Source organism: Phalacrocorax carbo, chromosome 10, assembly GCF_963921805.1.
Source record: "Phalacrocorax carbo chromosome 10, bPhaCar2.1, whole genome shotgun sequence".
Classification (NCBI taxonomy): Eukaryota; Metazoa; Chordata; class Aves; order Suliformes; family Phalacrocoracidae; genus Phalacrocorax; species Phalacrocorax carbo.
The window spans coordinates 1908581-1928535 of NC_087522.1; the positions used below are offsets into that span (position 1 = coordinate 1908581).

The window sequence follows — 19955 nt, forward strand, 5'->3', positions numbered from 1 at the left end:
CTGCCTGCAAGCCGCTGCGGCGCTTTCACCAGGAGCATCGCACACGCGGTGGGATGTGGGACAGCGAGGCTGGCACGAGCGCGCTTTGCGGGACCCGGCCCTGGGCGCTGCCGGCCCCGCAGGCACCGGTGCCGCCCGCCAGCTCCTGCCCACACAGCTGAAACCTGAAAAGTACAAACTCCGGTTCTACCCAGTCGCTTTGTCACCGTGTTCTTTGCGATGAGTAATGTCACTTTTAAGCCTAATTATGCAGGTGTATTTATTACCCTATGCTTGGCCATAGTGCTGGGGTACTTGCGTAATTTCACAGACGAGTGACACTTAAGACAGCACATTACTGTCAGCAGCCTCCATCTCATTTCATGCTAATTGCTCTCCAAAATTGTGTGATGCGGTTTTGACAAAAAACCATTTTCAACAGTATCATTAATTCGAGGGGGGGGGGGGAACACGACACACACACACACACATTTCCTGAAGTAATTACAGCCAACGTCCTCAGTCATTCCTAATTATTTAATACAGCCCCACCCAAACGCACTTTAATGTTGATTACCAGAAAGACACGTATTATCTGCTCTGCTGTGAAGTGTGATAAATGGGTCTCTTTAGGAGAAAGTAAATATTACCTGTCGTAGCCAATGATCCAAAATGCTAAAATACTTAATTTATCTGTTTTCCAAAATACTTATCAAACCTATTACTTACTTTATTTTACGGCTCAGAGGTAGTTATATGATGCTGGTGTCGGACTAGAGAACATCATGATACATTTTAATGCGCTCGCTATGTTTTAGGGGCTCCTTTGCCCTAAAATGATCATTTATGCATCAAAGAAAACGCAGAGCATCTTTTAACTCAGATGACAAGGAATTTGGTGAAAAGAAAGCAGATCTGAATGATAGAGAACCTGCTTGTGCAACCTTCCTGCTAGCCATGACACACGTGAGTAGATCCTAGGAATCTACCGTACATTTTAATGTGGAATTTAACGTGGTTTGTCTCCATTTCCCTTCTTAGAAAATGTGGTTTATTTTGGGGGGAGGGGTTTAAGGGTTTTCATATTGTGGCGGTGAGTAACCCGAGCGTTGACCTGCTTCGCTGCAGCACGGTGTGTCCTGCAATCATTCCCCAGTCATCCTCTAACACCCGCTCTGCAGGTCATAGGAGACACCCATGAAAAATTGGGCGATTTTATAATTTCTGGGACAGATCGCAGCCCTTGACTCAGGGGACAGGACTCCAGGAATGTTTGCTAAGCAGAGTGATGTGCTGCTCATCTGGTGACAGAGAGGATGGATGATGTGGCAGAACGAGCGCCTCGTGCTGAGATCTTGGTGTTTCTTGAGACTTTTTGGGTAGGTCTAAAAGCAGACCTTCCGTGTTTGACAGGGATCCGCTCTGATTTTTCATGCATGGAAAGGAAAGTGACCCCACGCGTGGTCATTTTGTGGGAATCAGGGAGAAAAAAAGGTGGGAGATCCTAAAGCTTGTAAAAAAGTTCCCCTCTCTTCCTCCGTGCTGTCCCCAAACAAGCTTTTACGCCTTTTAACTTTATTTCCAGAGGAATATGGCTGCTGTGCCCGTGTTAATGCTGTTCTCCGTGCTCCTGGAGCACCCTCTTCTGTTTAAGGAGCTGCAACTTCTGTCTTGGGCCCCAGCAATGCGCGGACCTTTAAAGTACAAAATCAGCCCTTGAACCAAGTGCGGGAACACACATTCCTTTACCAACCAACCAGACACGTTAATGATTAACTCTAGTTCACCTTAGCTCGCTCTGACAGCCCTGACAGCTGTCACACGCTCGTGAATCACGGCCTGTAGCACGTACACAAAGATTTCTCCATCAGGCTGAGCTCTTAACATGCCGACACTAACAGAGCCCTTTTGTGGTACTGTTCTAATGGATTCAGTAGCCTATTTTCCAGTCTTTTGAGTACGTTTTTAGGAGTTTAATTTGCTTTTTTTTCCAATCGCACCTAGTTTATGCAGGCTACCAGACGCCTGTGTTGTCAGGTCGGATGGGGAGGCAGAGCTGCAGGCCCGGTGCATCCATCGCGGGGCCGTCTGCCCGGCCAAAACCCCACGCAAAGCACCGTCCCTCGGCTGCTGGCGGGTCGCCGCGCTGCCCCGTCTCAGGGACACCGACCCCAAGGCACACGTTGTGGCCTGAACGCCCCGTCCAAGGCAGAGCCAGAGCCGCGGTGCCGTGAAGGCGCAGGGCAGCACCCATGGGTGCTGGGGAAGGGGCCTCGGGCCCCCAGTCTCCCCACCCCGGGGGTACCGGGGAATGGGCCTGGGGTCCCCGGTCTCCCCAGGGGCAGCCCCTGAGGTGACACAGCGCAAGGCACCCCCACTCAGCACCGCTCGGTCGCCACCGGGCGAGTGGCCGCCAAATGGCTCCCGCGGGTCGCCCCCGCCTCAGGGGACACCACCGAGAGGCGGCCAGAGGGGCACTGTCGCAGGGGCGCTCTGCGCTGCTCCTCGATGGTTGGGCGCTGGAGGACGTGCGGTGATGTCAGGAGGAGTGGCGCTCTAGCCACCGGAAGGAGTAATTGCGGGAGTGCGGCGACGCTCTAGGCCAGGCGTTCTCCGCGCTGGGGCTCCGCGAGGGCGGATCTCTATGGTCGGATTTCTATGGTCGGCAGCCGGGCGGAGAGTCGCGCTTTGGGGCGGGCGGCGCTCTAGGCCGCCTCTCTATGGTGCGGGCGGTTGCTAGGCGGTGCGGGGCCTGGGCCTAGGCCGCGGCGGGTCGGCGCCGCCATGGCCGCCTCGGCCTCCGGTGCCGCGGCGGCGGCGGGGGGAGGCCCGGCGGACGGGACGTGCGTGCTGTGTTGCGGAGAGCTGGAGGTGGTGGCGCTGGGCCGCTGCGACCACCCCATCTGTTACCGGTGCTCGGTGCGGATGCGGGCGCTGTGCGGCGTGCGGTACTGCGCGGTGTGCCGGGAGGAGCTGGGCCAGGTGAGGTCGGGGGCGGCGGCCGCGGGGACGGGGGCGGCGTGGGGCCGGGAGGGAGAGGCCTCGGGTCCGGCGTGGGGCCGGGGACCGGCGGCCTTGGGGCTGGCGTGGGGCCGGGAGGGAGAGGCTTCGGGGCCGGCGTGGGGCCGGCGACCGGCGGCCTTGGGCCGGGCTGGAGCAGGAATTGGGCCACGGAGCAACTCATGAAATCCGCCGCTGTTCAGAGGAGACCGGAGGGGGGTTGGGAACAAAATGCGAAGAAAATGGAACTCAAAGGGAATTTTTTGTGGTGTTTTTTTTTCCTTAAATCAGCAGCGCTTGCTCTCCAGAGCTGATATTGGGCAATCTCAGATGACTCTCTCATCCTGCCGAATTCCTGACTTGATTTTAAGCTTGTGGGAAGAACATATTTTGTATTCTTCCAGGGCTTGCTCACGCCTCGCGTCGCAGCACGCCACACTGCTGTGCGTCCGGTTCTTGTTGGCGCGAGTGGTCTCTGAACCACTCCAAAAGGAATTTCCCCTCGGTTATAATATTTCTAGAGAGGTTTCTGTTTCCCCGCGATGGCGCAGGGCCAGGGAAGTCGTGCTGACGCTGTGGCTGGGCTGTGCGGAGGGAGCCGAGGGCTCGGCGTAGCGGTGAGCTGCGTGAGGAGAAGTTGTTCGAGGACGGTTGTAAAAAAGCAAATCTTTGTGCGAGAGTTTGTCTTTGCAGAAGCGATACGGAGGGAAAACAAACCCTTTAAGAAGAAAAGAATTCGTACTAGCACTGAGCGAAATATGCTGAGATGGTTTAGGAAATTAAATAAACCAAATATATCAGGAGAGGGGGCTCTTCTAGAGTCCCCCCGCCAGGTAAATTGTCATTGTTGGCTGCTTTTTAAGTTGCCTCAGACTTTCTGGAGGCCAGAAAGGTCAGTGTGGTTTTTAGACAGAGCTTACTGGCACGTGAGTAGCCTCTGTGTACGGAAACATACTCCGTGAAAGTAACTTTATCTCCGATCATCCTCTGAGGAGCTGCTGTTCTGCTTCTCCCAGCTTAGGAAGAAGCAAGCTGTGATGCTGCTCTTCATCCTCAAACCTGCTTGTCTTTGGGTCACAGGTGGGCTGTTAAATCTCAAGAGCTTTTCAGTTCTGTAATACTGCTGTGTTTTGTGGCCTGAACCTTGGTTCCTTCAGCCATCTTTCTCCCTCCTTTATTAACTGTTTAAAGTGATCCTTTTATTATAATTGACTGGGAGGTCATTTTTAATGGCTGTGCTCTTTTTTGTTCCCTTGTCTTTAAGTGACACTACAGTGCTGTTCTGTCTGTTCACCCATCAGCCCAAAGGAAAGAAAAAAAGATATTGGGGGGCATAAATCACATCAAAACTGCTCTTGAATGAAACGAATGTATATGTAGGACCTAAAACCAGGCTTCTCAATTTGCCTAGCGTGCGTGGAATTAGAAGGGGCAAGTACCACGCTACCAAATCTCAGCTGGTGTCAAACAGAGTGGCGTAGGCCGAACGGGTGAGAGAATGTCTGAAGGAAATATAACTATGGAGAGGAGTGGCAGCACAGGGCATGATGGAGGAGAAAGCAGGATATACTTGTTATGGTAATATGTGCATTCAGTGATGCATAATCGTTGCAGTGAGGCTGGGAAGGATTCCTCGTTGACCTGTAAAGTAACCCTGACACATACTTGGATCAGGCTCGGAGGATCTGTCAGTGTGCGCTTGTTATATGTGTGTGTGAGGTTGTTCTTGGAACTGCTGTAGGAAACTGTTCCACTCCTGTGATAAAATCTCCTTTTCAGCAATTCATTCCTCTCTCCTAAAGCTCACTCTGGGCTGAAATGAAACGTCGGTACAATTTCACTGAAACTAAATTTTTTGAATAATTGGAGTTGGACATAGTTGTCATTTATCCACCAAACTTAAACTTGTATTCATGTTATTTTAAGCTTGATAGTTCAGCAAGTTGGGTGTATTTTTGTTTCATTTAACTTAGAAGTAGCCCCACTGTAAAGAAAGCTTTAAAAAAAATCCCACAAATCCAGACACAAAAGACTTGCTCCATGGTATTTCGCCCTAACAAGGGTAGAGGAGTGATTTAGCAAGACTAAACTGTGTGTGTATTATGTAATTGAATTGAAAAAGCATAACTGATCCTTTTATTAGGATTTTGGGTGTTTCTAGGTTTACAATGTTTACTGTAAGAAGTGAAAGATGCTTACTCTGTTTGTGTCTCAGCCTTTCTGAGCTGCCGAAGGTAACTCCAGCTGTTTCATAAATGTTGCTGCTACCCCAGCGCTTCCCAGACTGGGAATGCGTGCCGGAGCAGACCGGTGTAGGTGGCTCCTCAAGAAGGATGCGACATCGTCAGGGGCTGCAGGGTGAGACCCGAGGTCTGCGGGAGCAATTGTGAGCAAGCAGATTCCCTTAGAAGGGGTGCGCGGTACGAATAATTTGGGAAGTGATGTAGCATTTTGTTTCCTGGTGGCTAAGGAAAGAAGAACCGGTGGTTTCCCAGTCAGACCCTGAGTAATGTCCCTTCTCGCTGAGGGACTGCAGGTTTCTGGACGATCTCCCACCAGGAGATAGGAGGGAGCTGAGCGCAGGGCTCTTGACAGGCCTTCGCTCCAGAAGGGGATGAAGTGGTTGGAGATGTTTACTCTTGGCGCAGCTGTGGTAACAAAACAGGCTGTAAAAGAGTTTCCTAATCTAGTTCAAAATCCAAAGACCAGGCAAGTCCAATCCACTTTGGTTTGAGCTGGCTTGCTTGCCGACAGTTGATAAGGAACTGTCAGTCGCTGACTGACAGTTGTGGGGCAGTAACCGGGGGTGGTGACGAGCAGCTGGGACTGACACAAAGTCCTGCAAGGGCTGTCCAAGCCTCAGGCTGTGGCGAGTTCCCGACAAACAAAGTCTGTGCTGAGGACTTTGTCTGGAATCCCAAAGCCTGCGCAGCCTGAGCGTGCTCTCGCTGACTCTTGTGTTGCGTTGCCTGCAGGTTGTCTTCGGACGCAAGCTTACATCTTTCTCAACGATAGCACTTAACCAGTTGCAGCATGAGAAGAAATACGACATTTATTTTACGGATGGAGATGTTTATGCAATGTACAGGTAAGTACTGGAATCCTTTCTGTAACGTATCCCTAAAGCAGCACATTCTTACCTGCGTTACGTGGCAGGAAATGGATGCTTTAGTACAGCGGCGTGGTTTTGTTTCATGGGAATAGAGTGGCTGCCGTGCCATGTACCTTAGTCACCGTGCGGCGCAGGAGGCTCTGGTAGGATGAGGGGCTGGAGCGGCGCGGTTGGCGTGAGCGCTCGGTGCCGCGGTCAGCAAAGGGAGCAGCTCCTCAAGGCTGGAGCGTTAGACTCGCTGGCGCGTGATACGCGAGCTTTGCTCTGTCACTGAAAGTTGCTTTTTTGCTTCTTTAGCACCAGCAAACTTGCTGAAAGGCTTTTCATTCCTTGCACGGCTGCTGTGGAAATAGGGAAAGACTGAACTATTACTATAACTCTATTTATTGCTGTGCTGCACAAGGACTAATCGAAAGCAATTGTACCAAAATTGTATGAGAAGAGGAGCAACGTTGTCTGCTTACAGAGGTCTTAATTCTAAACAGGAGAGAAAAAGGGTGAAGTAAAGAACCAGTGCGGAGTAAAATACGCGGTGTCAGCATCACGTTCTAAAAATGTTTCTCATAACGTGGTTAATGTGGAGGCTTTAAGATAATTAAAAGGAGAGCGAAAAAAAGGTGAAACCATGCAGGCAACGATAGCTTTTTCTTGGAGAATTGTGCGTTATATCCAACGTGATTTGGGCTAAGAACGTCGCTTTGCTGATTCGGTTTTGTGTGACTTCGTATTTACAGAACTGGGCAATGGGTTTGGTGAGCAGAATCATTGGAAGCATGTTCTGATTAATTACACACCAGCTCTGGGACCTGCTCTTGATGATGCGATTTCTGGAGAGTTGCTGAGATTATGGTTCCGTGGGCAGCAGTCAAGTGCGAGGGAGTCGGGTCTCCCACTGAGACCAGCGCCCCGCCTCCAGCTCTTGCTGGGAACCATTGTGGGCCTTCTCTTATCTCCCCCACCGTATTCTTTGGTTTCTGACAGTAGAAAATGTAACTCAATGGGATGTGAATGCCACATATATCGGCTGAATCTTCAACAAGCGAAGGGTTTGTTGCATGGATGTGTTACAGTCCACTCAAAATTTTATAGTGGCAGCATCTTCCTTACACCGTGACTGTTCGGCTCTTCTCTTACAGCCGTGGCCTCTGTGTGATTTGGTTCTGATCTGTTCCTGAAAGATGACACAGTATTCTTGGAATAAGCAGGACGTTAACCTCACTGCACATTGCCGGGGGAGCTGTAAAAATGCAGCCTCCCGCCACTGACGGAACATTTGTTTTTTCGATAAAGGTATTGAGTTGCTGAGAGGGAATCGAGTAATTTCCAGGAAATCTTTCTCGTCCCATAGGAAGCTGCTGCAGCATGAATGCTCTTTGTGTCCAGATGCGAAGCCGTTCAATACCTTTGCGGATCTGGAACAGCACATGAGGAAGCAGCATGAACTCTTCTGTTGCAAACTCTGTGTTAAACACTTAAAGGTGAGCTAGTTCTATGTTTTCCATGTGTGGGGAGGAGGGGTGCTTCCTTGTGTGACCCGCGAGAGGACTCGGAGGGGGGAGGAAGGGTGTGGCTGAACAGCGCTGATTTATTCCTTAAATTTCCTTTGCCTGCAGTGATGCCAGTTGCTCTGTTTTAAGTCTGTCTTCTTCCATAAACTGATTAATGAAGAAGGCCTGAAGGTTCTCAGTGGATTATATTTTAAATTAAGCCCAACCATATTAATAACCTTCTGATCTTAGCTCCTCTGCCACAACGTGTGTAAATGCCAAACCCTAACTGATAGCAAGGTAATCCTGAGTCACAGGCAGACTTTGTTACAACTGTAACTGGTAGAGATTTGTTGTCTGTTAAGACTTTACAAGCTAAAACCGTAACTTAAGAAAACATTTGGTGCTGGTTCAGGGAGCAGAATGCATCATGGCGTGATGGATTCTTCTCTCAGATCAGAGTCAACATAGCATTTACAGTTGGATCGTGTACAGGATGAGAATCCATCTTGCTGGTTTAATGAAATATATTTCATTATCTTGTTTATTTGTTCAGAGCAAACTTCCTGTGTCTTGTTGACTTGATTGGAAAAAGAAACTCACTGTTGCCTGCAGTTGAGGTCTGCTAAGTTTGATGTACACATGTCAAACTTCACCAGGGGCTGTTTTAAAATGCTTTTTACAAGCTGCTAAAGATAAAACAGTTACTGGAAAGCTGAGTTGTTGGTGGCTGAAAAGGTCAGGTGTGTTGAGCCTTAGAACTACTCCTCTCACTGTCACCGTTGTCATCCTTTTGTATTATTATTTTTTTAATCCCACCCAGATTTCACTGAGAAGGGCTGGTGGTTTATCAGTCAGGCAGTGCTTTTTCATGGTCTGAAAGTCAGAGCTCCACCGTCCCTGGAGCTGGAGAGTGTTTTGTATTTTTCTGAATCACACGTTGAACAAAATCGGCAGCTACTGTTTAATGAATTCTAGGACTGCTAACCTCCGTGTCTAATAGCTGTCACCATTCCTTATTGTTGTAGGAGGGAATTTAGTGCATGAGAGTGTATTTTTAGCACTCGTTACACATGGTTTTGGATGTGTGTTTGTCTTCTCTGAAAGTACTTATGTATCGAATCGGAGAAATGCATTTTTGCTGTGGTGCCACAGTTGGTTTATGCCAACAGAACTGTAGTTTACTGCCTAAAGGGACAGGATCCAGAAGTGGTCAGGTTGACCTGAATGAACACTAATATGGGTTTTTTTTACTTAGCAGGGTTAGCTTTCAGTGAACTGATTTGACTCTTCCTTGTGGTTGTGCAATCACTAGAGCTAATTCAAGGAAAGTGGTCAGGGACGGCAAAACCTCTTCTTTCGGTCGCTGTGTCCTTAGAGCTCTGGTGTTTCCACGGTCAGCTTAAGTAGCCGGCACTAAAGGAACTTGTTGTTTGCTGTCTCTCCCAGAGAATCCACAAACACCAGTAGAACTTGTTGGCTTTTAATGTCAGATGTTTGCAGAGATTTTTATTTCACAGAAAAAGGTTCCATATTACTAGCACCCACTGACAAGAAGTTCTTAAACTCGCAGAAGCTTCACTTGGTCAAGCCTAGCTAAGCCAAGCGAACCTTTACCCAGAAGTTAACACTCCTCGCCTAGGCAAGAAACAAAGGATATTCTGTTCTCAAGGATGTGTTGATCTTTTTGGCATCTTCAGAACCCTTCCTACCAAAATAGCTCACGCATTAGTAGGGACAGAAGATTGGCTTATAACACCAAATTTGTTCGCTGAACTGCAGCCTTTGTACGTAGCTGTCTTGGGCGGTTGCTGTCTGAGGGAGGTGAACCAGCTCGCGTCTGGCTCATGGGTTTTTTAGTTTGAGTATACAAAATACTGTGTGTTCAGAAACACGTATTTAGGATTTTTTTTCCCACCAGAGTTTATAATTTAAAGTTTGTTGCATTATGTTAATACACAAAAAAAGTGAAGGAGGAAAAAAGTGAATTAGATCTGTTTTCCAATGTTCAAACTGAGTGAAATGCAAGTCAGATTTAATTTGGATCTATTGCTTGAGTTTTGTTTCCTGTTCACTAAAAATTTTAGGTGTTGGTTGTCAAATTGCATCTTTCTGAAGCAAATCTTCTACTCCTACAAATGAACAAGCTGTGCACAACCCGGCTCGCTCCATTTCCTTCTCTGTTCACAAGAAGTAATACAAATATATTTATTTCTTCAGATTTTTACTTATGAACGGAAGTGGTATTCTCGTAAGGACCTCGCCCGTCATCGAATCCACGGGGATCCAGACGACACCTCTCACCGCGGGCATCCCCTCTGTAAATTTTGCGACGAGCGTTATTTGGATAATGACGAGTTACTGAAACACCTAAGACGAGATCATTATTTTTGTCATTTCTGTGACTCTGATGGTGCTCAGGAATACTACAGGTTTGTGCAAGCAGTTTATTCCTCGTGCTGTAGCTTAAATTTTGAGGAAAAATTGCTTGGGTCTGCTTTGAATTTTGGGGAGAGTAGTGCTTGAAGACAGAAGGCAAGAATGTGAGCAGGTGGGCTGCAGCCTCTCTCGTTCCTCCAGCCGACAGCCAAAGTAATCACCGTCTGTCTAGTTCATGCTTTAAAGCTTTCTTCGTTAATGTTAAACATTAAATGTTACATTTTGCAGCATGACAGCAGATGTCCGCAGCTGTCTAGTGCATTACCTCTGATACTCCAGAGTTCCTGTGCAAAGCAGATAGAAGTAAAGTTCCTTTTATGAAATACAGGCCTTAGGTACAGCTGGATGTGATAAGTATCAGCCAGTAGGTTTAGCTTCACATCTGGGATTGTGTGTTAAGGTCGATGTTGATTGTATGCAAGTGGTTTCACCTGGAAAGCTTGCCTGGGGATAAAGAACCAGTGCCTAGGCTTGTCCTCACTTCGTAAGAGTAACCAGATACCGTTAGTCACTATTAAGCTTTCCCAACAAATATGTTGGGGAGGTTGCAGCTCTGCCTCTTTTCTCTTTCCAGCGATTACGAATACCTTCGTGAACACTTCCGTGAGAAGCACTTCCTTTGCGAAGAGGGGCGGTGCAGCACAGAGCAGTTTACCCATGCTTTCCGCACAGAAATAGATTATAAAGCACACAAGACAGCCTGCCACAGCAAGAACAGGGCAGAGGCCAGGCAGAACCGGCAGATAGACCTTCAGTTTAACTATGCTCCTAGGCACCAGAGGAGGAGTGAGGGTAAGCGTGGTTGGGGGACGAGGGGGACAGAGACACAGGCATTCTTACTGCTTTGACGGACATTTCCTAGCTGTGAAGAAGCTCTTCCCAAAGAAGGTGGGCAAGCCCTGGCACAGGACCCTGAGAGGGGTTGAGTTTGTCCTTGAAGATAACCAGAACTCAACTGGCCAGGGCCCCAGGCAACCTAATGTAGGTTCAGAGTTGGCCTTGCTTTGAGTGAGGGGATGGAGCAGATGGCATAGAATCAGAATCAAAGAGTGCCCTGAGCTGGGAGGGACCCACAAGGGCCATCGAGCCCAGCTCCTGTCCCTGCACAGGACACCCCAAATTCACACCATGTCTCTGAGGGCCTTGGCCAAGTGCTTCTGGAATATCGCCAGGCTGGTGCCGTGATGCCTCCCTGGGGAGCCTGTGCCAGGGCTCCACCACCCTCTGGGGGAAGGACCTTCTCCTAATGCCCAGCCTAACCCTTCCCTGGCACATCTCCCTGCCATTCCCTCGGGGCCTGGCGTTGGTCACCAGAGAGCAGAGACCAGCCCTGCCCCTCCTCCTGCCCTCGGGAGGGAGCTGCAGAGCGCCATGAGGCTGCCCTCGGCCTCCTCTGCTCCAGCTGAACAAACCCAGGGACTCCAGCCGCTCCTCGTACGGTTTCCCCTCTAAACCCTTCCCCAGCTCCGTGGCCCCCTCGGGACACTCTCCAGTACCTTTATACCCTCCATGTCCTGCGGCGCCCAACGCTGCCCACAGCGCTCAGGGTGAGGCCGCCCCAGTGCGGGGCAGAGCGGGACAATCCCCCCCCTCGCCCGGCTGCGATGCAGGGCTCGGTGCCCCCCAGGGCACGGCTGGCCCTCTGGGCTGCCAGGGCACGCTGTTTCTTCCTACCTAAATTGTTTTAACATATTTTTTTTTCTCCCCATGTGTGGGTTTAATGATGGTAATAGAACTTTTAGGAAAATTGCTGACTTTTCCAGTTTGGAGGTACGTGAATTACTTGTATTACAGTTAATACAACGTAGTGGTGAACATGGAGCGTGAGCCCAGAGTAGCACGCCCACTTAGGAGTGCAGAGATCTCCATATATGCTCTTCTTCTGTGTGGAACCGTATGTAGAGAGATCTCTGCGTGAAAACCAAACTACTCAAAACTCACATCGCAGGTTACAACACACTGAATCCACATACCGCAAAATATATTTTAATGTAGCAGTCCTGAAGGTTGTGTAGACTACGTCATCATCAGAAAGAAATCAAGATAGATTTGTTTGTACTAGTATATTTTCGCTTCTTCCAGGCATAGTGTGATGCCCAGACTAGAGACGTAACTTAGCGTTATCAACCCTCCCTCCTGTTTAGGTGTTATAGGTGGAGAGGACTATGAAGAAGTTGACAGGTATAACAGGCAAGGGAGGTCGGGCAGATTGGGCGGCCGAGGAAGTCAGCAAAACAGAAGAGGCAGCTGGAGGTATAAGAGGTGAGTAGCCCAACATTTTGTGCATTTCAATTGCTGCTTAGCGTTGTTTTTTACTTACCAATTAACAGCGTTTTGGTGGACCGGTAGGTTGGAAGTGGGTACAAAATTTGGAAGCCTCCAGAGTGAATCCTCGAGAGCAGAACTAGCTTTCAGTCTAAGCCTGTGTGCTGACTACGTGCTTGGTCAAAGTGAAATTATTGTGCGTGAAGTTTCAGCTCTCTGGAATTGACCCAGGAAGCAAACAATGTAATCTTTGACTTGTGGGTTAGATCCTCAGAATCCTAAATTAATTTCAGCAACTGTTTTTATGCTAAATCTTCTAAATAGGATTTTCTGAAGCGAGTGACAAGCATTTGCAGGCTTAATGGACTTTTTGGTCTGGGTAATCATGAAGTTCCTATTCTAAGGACCATGCTTTTCATTGAACTAACAGATCTCTGTGTGGCCAGACTGAGTGCTTTGGAAAAAGAAGAGGGTTAAGTATTGAAATGAAACTTTGCATTTATGTGTCTCTTCATCCACAAAAGACCTGAGCGCTTTATACATACTGCACATGTATTTTTTCTTCTTTTTCTGGCTGGACGGTCAGCTGATTCATTTCTGGTGATTTCACTGGGGGAAAAAGTCCATCTCTAAACACTTATTTATATGTTGGTGTCGCATGTGGATCGTGCATGTGTTGAGAGTTCATGACAAACCATGTTTCAAAGAATTGCTGTGGCCTACAAGTATGATTCCATGTGTTTGAACACGAATGGGAGAGACAGGTGGCCCCATGCATCCTTGGTACTGTCTCTCCCAGTTCACCCCGGTTTCTTGTGGCCTGGATTGTTATTACCACGTGTAGAATTTTGCAAATCCAGGGGGTGAACGTTGCCTGTCTCACCAGCCGGCGCCAGGGTGTTTTGGAGTAGCGGGTTTGTTTTAGCCTTCTCAGCAGGTGGCAGCACCAGATCAGGGACAGTCATTGGGCCTGATGCCGGAGAGGTGAGAGCTGGAGCGAGACAAAGACGCTCGGTAATCCTTACTGTGTGACCAAGAAAATCTGCCCTGTCCTGTAGGGAAGAAGAAGACCGGGACGTTGCAGCAGCAGTCAGGGCATCTGTAGCAGCTAAACGGCAAGAAGAGAAAAAACGCGTAGAAGACAAAGAGGACGGTGGCGGCAGCAGAGGTAAAAAGGAGGACTTGAGGGATTCTGAAGTGCTGAGCTCCAAACGTGTGCCAAAATCTTCAAACGACGCTACAGGTTAGTGCTGAACGTGCTCTGCAGCTGCAGGGAGGCAGGACGGGTCTGGAGACCAGCCTGGCAAAAGCGGGGATCGCCACGTGGTCTTCTCAAAAGCTGGTGGAATGGGGTAGAGCTCTGCGGAGTTGTAATCCAACCACACGGATTTGCAGTGAACCGTGTCCGCGTGGGCCGGGATTCCTGCAGCGGGTTATACCTGAAATGGAGCTGGGTCGGAATATCGAACGCAGTTAACGTGCGACAGTATGTGTGACGTTCCACCCGAATGAGTGTCGTCTTAGAATGTGCCGTTTCCTACTCAGGCGTGTAAGAACTGATTTATTGTGATGCTTGAGCTGAGTTTCCTGTTTTGAGAACAAGTTATTCTCAGTAGAAGTTTATAACTGGTGAAAGCAAACCTTTAACTGTTTTGACCCAGTCCAGCTTGGGGCAAATAAATATGACGCGGTGGTGTTTTGATATTGTTGTTGCTCCAAATCTATTTTCTACTGTTGTATTGCTCCTACAACATGAATCCAACTTAAAGATTATATGCTTTTCTTATGAACCGAGCGCTCTGTTTGGTTAATGGGAACAGCCCAGTTGGGGCTGACGGGCCAGGTTATCTCCCCCCGCTGCCTGCCCGGCTTTTGCTGCACACACGCCAAAGCTGTTGCCGGTCTGTCCCTGAATTGCTGCAGTCTGCAGAACTGGGTTTGGATTTTAAGGCAAATCTGAATTAGGACCGAGGTATGTTTCCATGTAAAATGACTGCCCAGGGGCTAATTGCTGAGCAGCTTGGGCATCCATGCAGCAGAGGTGCAATGGGCGGCTCCGAGGAGCAGCTTTCCAAGTGGAGCATCAGCATAACTCGGAGCACTGAGGCTCCGAGGAGCACCCTGACCCTGTGCGGGCAGCTGAGCGCTAACCTCTGGTCGAAGGTGGGGGCATCGGCGTCTCGAGGGTTCCCTCACAAAGTACTTACCAGCCAATGTTTTGCTCGTGTTAAGTATCGTGAATTTTGTGCTGCAGCCCGTATGCGATGACGTAATGGCGAATGCGGTTAACTGAAGGAAATAGTGATGCATGGATTTAACTTGTCCTTTTGGAATGTCACAGTTAATGACATCATCAGCTGCTGAAAATAGGGCTCGTTAATGCTGCTGTCATGTTCATTGATAGCTTCCACTCTGAAATGAATGGATTGTAGTTGAAAACATTTCTTTGCTCTTTTTGTCAACACTCCAAAAGAAGCAGCTGCTAACGGTGCTTTAAGCCAAGATGACTTTCCAGCAATCGGTTCAGCGGCGGGACCTCTGCAAGGGTAAGTCTCTGCAAGGCTGCGGCAATGAGAAAGCAGTTTCAGAAACTTACTTATGTTCTGTGTTTCTGGAGAAAGATAACTTTACAGATCACTTTAAACAACAAACGTTTCCCCCCAGCCCTGGCCCCCTTCTCCTCGAGCGGTTTCTGTGCCAGTCACCCGCATGAACAGCATCGGTTGTTGCTTCAGTTCATGGCTTGATCTTTTAATGGTGCAATTTCAGGGAAATTCTCAGTGCTCTCTATTCCAGCCATTTTTAACTCGGTGGCCTGTCTTGAAGGAGCTGTATACTGTGAGGTGTAAAATCCATCATCTCCTGAAAGCAGTGGTGATGAGAATAGTGTCTTTGCAGGATGTGGCGGCTCAGACGTGCCTGTGTGCGGAGCTCTGCCCGAGGCGCGGTGCACTAAGGCAGTACTGATATCGCGGCAAGGCTAGCGTGACTCCGAGGGGGAGACCCGTTCCAGGCACAGTTTACAGACCTGAGTGCGTTTGCTAGGACAGTTGTGCCACCCTAAGCGGTGGTTTGAGGAAGAGCGCAGGCAGGTACAGCGCTCGCTCTGCCTGTTGGAGTTGTGCTGCCTCGGCAGCACCGCTGTAACGGGGTGTGCTTCTCCTTTCTCGCAGCTCTGCCCCGCTAGCAGCGGTTAAGCTTAAAGAAGAAGATTTCCCGAGCTTGTCATCCTCTGCAGCACCCACCATCTCCTCTGGCATGTCTTTGACATATACAGCGACTGCAAAGAAAACGGCTTTCCAAGAGGAGGATTTTCCAGCTCTGGTGTCCAAAATGAGGCCTAACAATAAAACAGTGACTAACATCACCTCTGCGTGGAACAATGGCTCCGGTAAAAACGTGGTCAAAGCCATGAGCAACCCCTGCGTAAACCAGGTAGCCAAAAAACCATCCTCCTTGAATAGCACTAAAGGAAGCAAGAAGAGCAATAAACTCTGTCAGTCAGACGATGAAGACGGCGGTAGCGGCTTGACAACCCAGGAGATCAGAAACACGCCAACAATGTTTGACGTATCGTCCTTGCTGGCGGCTTCTACCTCACAAACTTTCACGAAAGTGAGCAAGAAAAAGAAGGTGGGGGTTGAGAAGCAGAGTCTATCGTCCCCACACCCGTTACAGGAGACATCGTTTCCCAGGGCATCGACTGAAAAGCTGCCAGAAGCGGAGCAGACGTCAAACGCGCCCTCCGCTCTTCACGCCCCCGACAGACCCGCAGCCGTCATGAATGGTCATTCGGAAAAATCGTTAGCGATCTGCAGTACGCCCAAAGAGCCCCCTGGCCTTAAAAAGCCCGCAGTGACTAACAAATGCCCTTTACCTCAGGAAGATTTCCCAGCTCTTGGGAGCTCAGGACCAGCTCGAATGCCGCCGCCACCAGGTAAGCGCTGCAGGGCGCGGCCAGCCTTGCTTGCCTGTAGCTTCGGGAATCGTCGTGGCACGCGGATGAGATGTATAAGCTGCTCCTTCTGGCTCTCGTGCGAAGAGCAGCTCTGCCGCCGCGTGCTAGGTTAGCCTCTGGAGTTTAAAAAGGCAGCGTGGGGAACATGGGCAGCTTGAATGTCCCCTGTGAAACGCGGTCGAAGCGGTGGCGATGTTGGGAGAGCTCCGCAGCTCCGTGCAGCTGCAGGTGTCTGCTCTCTGGGGGTGCCTCAGTGACGAGCAGCCGGTTGTTACCTGTCACTGCTCTTCTGATGAGTCACGGCTGACGCATATGTGGGCTTTTGTGCTTTAAGATCTAGTTTGGAAGCCCCTGCGGGCAAAGGGAGTCTCTTCAGCTGCGACACGGGCCTGCTGGTACTTACCAGTTGGCTGGCTTGGTCGCTTGCTTTCTGTGTTTGCAGAGATTTAGTGCTCTCGCTTTTAGCAGTGCTGTAATCTTGTAAAACCGGGGTAACGTAGCAACAAGCGGGATTTACGGTGCTTTTAATGAGGGTAGCGTGGCATCGGGAGGTGTGTGCGTAGCTGGCTGTGTGCTGCTCTGCAGATGCTGCTGGGTGGAGTACGCCGGAACACGCGACGCCTAGTGCTGTTGTGACTTCTGGAGTGATTTCTGTTCACTTTAATAACGCAAAAGTGGTTTTCATTGTGAGTTTGCGTGGGGTTTTTTATAAAATTAGTTTGTATTGAAAAAGTAAATTATTAATTAAAGCACTTTCTCTGTAGAGTAACATCAGCCACTCTGAAGTGCTTCTTGACCTGACGGTTAAGGCAACAGGTTTCCACCTCTCTTAATTTTTAGGTTTTTCCAAATACAGTGGTGTCTGTACCGCTGGCTCTTACTTAGTGCTTCTGGCGAGTACCTCAGACCACTGGTGTTAATTTTAGACGGTGGTACGTGGGTGCCACAGATACACGCTCTAACTTCCTGCCCGTTCTCTGCTTTCATTTAGGCTTTAACACTGTGGTGCTATTAAAGAGCCCTCCTCCGCCTCCAGGACTGTCGGTGCCTGTCAGTAAACCCCCCCCAGGTTTTGCTGTTATTCCATCCACCAACCTCTCCGAACCTGTCACTACATCTTTGAAAGAGTAAGTAAAAGTCCCTTGAGTTAGAGTTACTTTACACGTTACATCGCAGTTATGTCACATGGGCTCCAAACAACGTACGAAACGCTCCGAGGGGATTATTCTAAAGGGGTGCAGCCACAGAGGCCCGTCGCTCCGTGGTCCCCGCGGCCGCTGGAGTCAGGAGAGCTGCGTAAAACACAGCACGAGCGTCGTGTGGGTGCAAGTCCGAGGAAGTGAAAACCTGGGCAGTGTGGCAGCTCAGACTTTCGCCTTTTCTAGATTTATTTGGAAATCTGAAGCTTCAACATATTTCTTAACCTTTCCGTTGGTTCTCTCTGGGTCCCTGAAGCAAGGCGCTGAAGTGTGTTTTCCTTGGTGACCCCTGAACGCCTTTGTTGCTCTGACCTTTGCAGTAGCTGGTCTCTGGCCGGGGCCCTTCTGGGCTTACAGGAAAAGGGGAGGGGAAAATGTGTGTTTAAATTTAATGCAAGCGTCTGTATCAATCCGTGCAGTTCTATTCATGGTGCAGTCTTTGCTGCTCATGTCTCTAGAGTAAACCTGGCTTACAAAAGGGCTAGTCGAGCCTATGTTAAACTTGGGTTTTACATATTCTGCCCAGGCAAAGCTGGAATCTGATACAGTAATTCCACAGGACGCGTTGCAGCGTCCCGTCAGGGTAGCTGTGTGCTGCTTAGAGTGACCGCACGCGCGGCTGGGTGGAGAAGGGAGCGCGTCCTGCGGAGGAGCACGGCCGCACCACGCGTACCCCGCGGCGGCTCTGTGTAACACGGGGCAACGTCAGTGTCACTTTTGGTCTTTTCAAATGCAGGCCAAAATCCCGTCACGGATCGTACTTGATACCCGAAAACTTCCAGCAACGGAACATTCAGCTGATACAATCTATTAAAGAATTTCTTCAAAGCGATGAGTCCAAGTTCAATAAATTTAAAACTCATTCTGGGCAGTTCAGACAGGTGAGTGGGCAAGGGCCTCTGGATTCCCGACACCCCCCTCTCTGGGAGAACGTGAATCCCTGTGAGAGAGATTTTTAATATATTTGGTTTTTTTCTAATTATTCCAATTCTCTTTTTCACTGAAGGGTCTGATATCTGCGGCTCAGTATTACAAAAGTTGCCGAGAACTGCTTGGAGATAACTTCAAGAAAATTTTTAATGAGTTGTTGGTGTTGTTGCCGGACACAGTTAAGCAACAAGAACTGCTCTCTGCTCACAACGATTTCCGAATCAAAGAAAAACAAAGCTCAAACAAATCCAAAAAGAACAAAAAGAACGCTTGGCAGACAGACTCCAACTCTGATCTCGACTGCTGTATCTGCCCGACGTGTAAGCAAGTGCTGACTCAGCAGGACGTTGTCACCCACAAAGCTTTGCATATTGAGGATGAGGAGTTCCCTTCCTTACAAGCGATCAGCAGAATCATCAGTTAGCTTTCCTGAAGACCAATAAAACAGTCTCTTGCCTATGAATATGCACTTTTTGGAATGAGGTTTGGCGGTGTGGCGTGGCTGAGAGCCGGGGCCGGCTGAGTAGTCGGGTAACCATCGGCGAGCCCTCTCAGTGCCGTTCGTAAATACTGCGCAAAGGGATCACTGGACTGCGCCGTAGCTAACGAGCATCCAAAGTCTGAGCTTCCCAAACGCCTGAGTAGAAGTAGGCTGAAATGGCAGGGCGGGCAGGCGGGGGCCACCTTTCTCCTGTAACATGCAATAGCTGAGAAAATCCTTTCTGATCTGAAGACCGATAGGGGACACAATATGGGAATAACCACCTGGTTCGGGGTTTTTCTTTCTTTTTTTCTGGGGGGGTGGGGGGTGGGAGAAGATGATGAATCACTGAAACGAACGGAAGCAGAACTGCCTTCCCTTATAATATTCTGATTTTTCTGTGTGTGTGCTATTTCTGTGACCACGGAGATCGCAGTAGTCAGGGGTACAAAGGTGCAGGAAAGATGCTACTCGCTGCCGAGACCGTTACGGCGGCGTGTCTGTAAGCGTGGGGCTGCTGATAGAGCAAAGACTATTCCTGTCCGAGAACGGAATTAATTCTACTACTTGAAGAATGGGACTGATCTGTGTGATTAGTTGACCGTGAGATTTGAAGTTGCCTCTGACCTTTTCTGTAACGTGTTCTTTAAAGAGACTTATTTTGTAGCACTGCATGTAGAATAATAACGTTAAGGCTTTACTTCCTGTAAAGCACACTTCACCGTAATTTTATTTAATGACTGCCATGTTTCTAATTTCTTGGATGTATTACTGGTGGTAGCTCCAAACAACAGCACGTTGGGACATTAAATGCTGCTGATCGCTGACCATGTTTATCTGCAGTGCCTTGAAGTGCATTTATCTGTTTACAGTGGTCTGCACTAACGAGGATAACTTGTTCAGACTGTACGGAGCGTTCGCGTCCCGCGCCTGCCCTGGCGCTACCCGCTCCGAAGCAGCTGTGCTTCCGTGGCTTGGCCTCTCCCAGCTCCACCTCGCGGAGGCCAGAGGGGGAATCTATTCATCGCTTGAAGTAACTCCTCCGGCAGCGCTGACGTGACGGAGTGACAAGGGTCCTCCCCGCAGCACGCTTTCACGGCTGTAA

General features: G+C 49.3%; 1 protein-coding gene across 3 annotated transcripts; it reads left to right on the forward strand.

The window, feature by feature from the left end:
• Window positions 1-2653: 2653 nt before the first annotated feature.
• ZNF598 (zinc finger protein 598, E3 ubiquitin ligase) lies at window positions 2654-19677 on the forward strand. Of its 3 annotated transcripts, none has more exons than XM_064461376.1 (12): window positions 2654-2961; window positions 5955-6067; window positions 7440-7569; window positions 9799-10010; window positions 10592-10809; window positions 12162-12279; window positions 13341-13525; window positions 14759-14828; window positions 15456-16219; window positions 17232-17367; window positions 18176-18320; window positions 18446-19677. In XM_064461376.1, the coding sequence occupies exons 1-12, from the start codon at window positions 2764-2766 to the stop codon at window positions 18791-18793; spliced, it is 2637 nt and encodes an 878-aa protein (XP_064317446.1). In that variant the 5' UTR covers window positions 2654-2763; the 3' UTR covers window positions 18794-19677. The 3 variants fall into 3 exon arrangements, with proteins under 3 accessions (XP_064317446.1, XP_064317445.1, XP_064317447.1); XM_064461375.1 differs by having other exon boundaries at window positions 2657-2961; window positions 14756-14828; XM_064461377.1 differs by lacking the exon at window positions 2654-2961 and having other exon boundaries at window positions 7382-7569; window positions 14756-14828.
• Window positions 19678-19955: the final 278 nt, after the last annotated feature.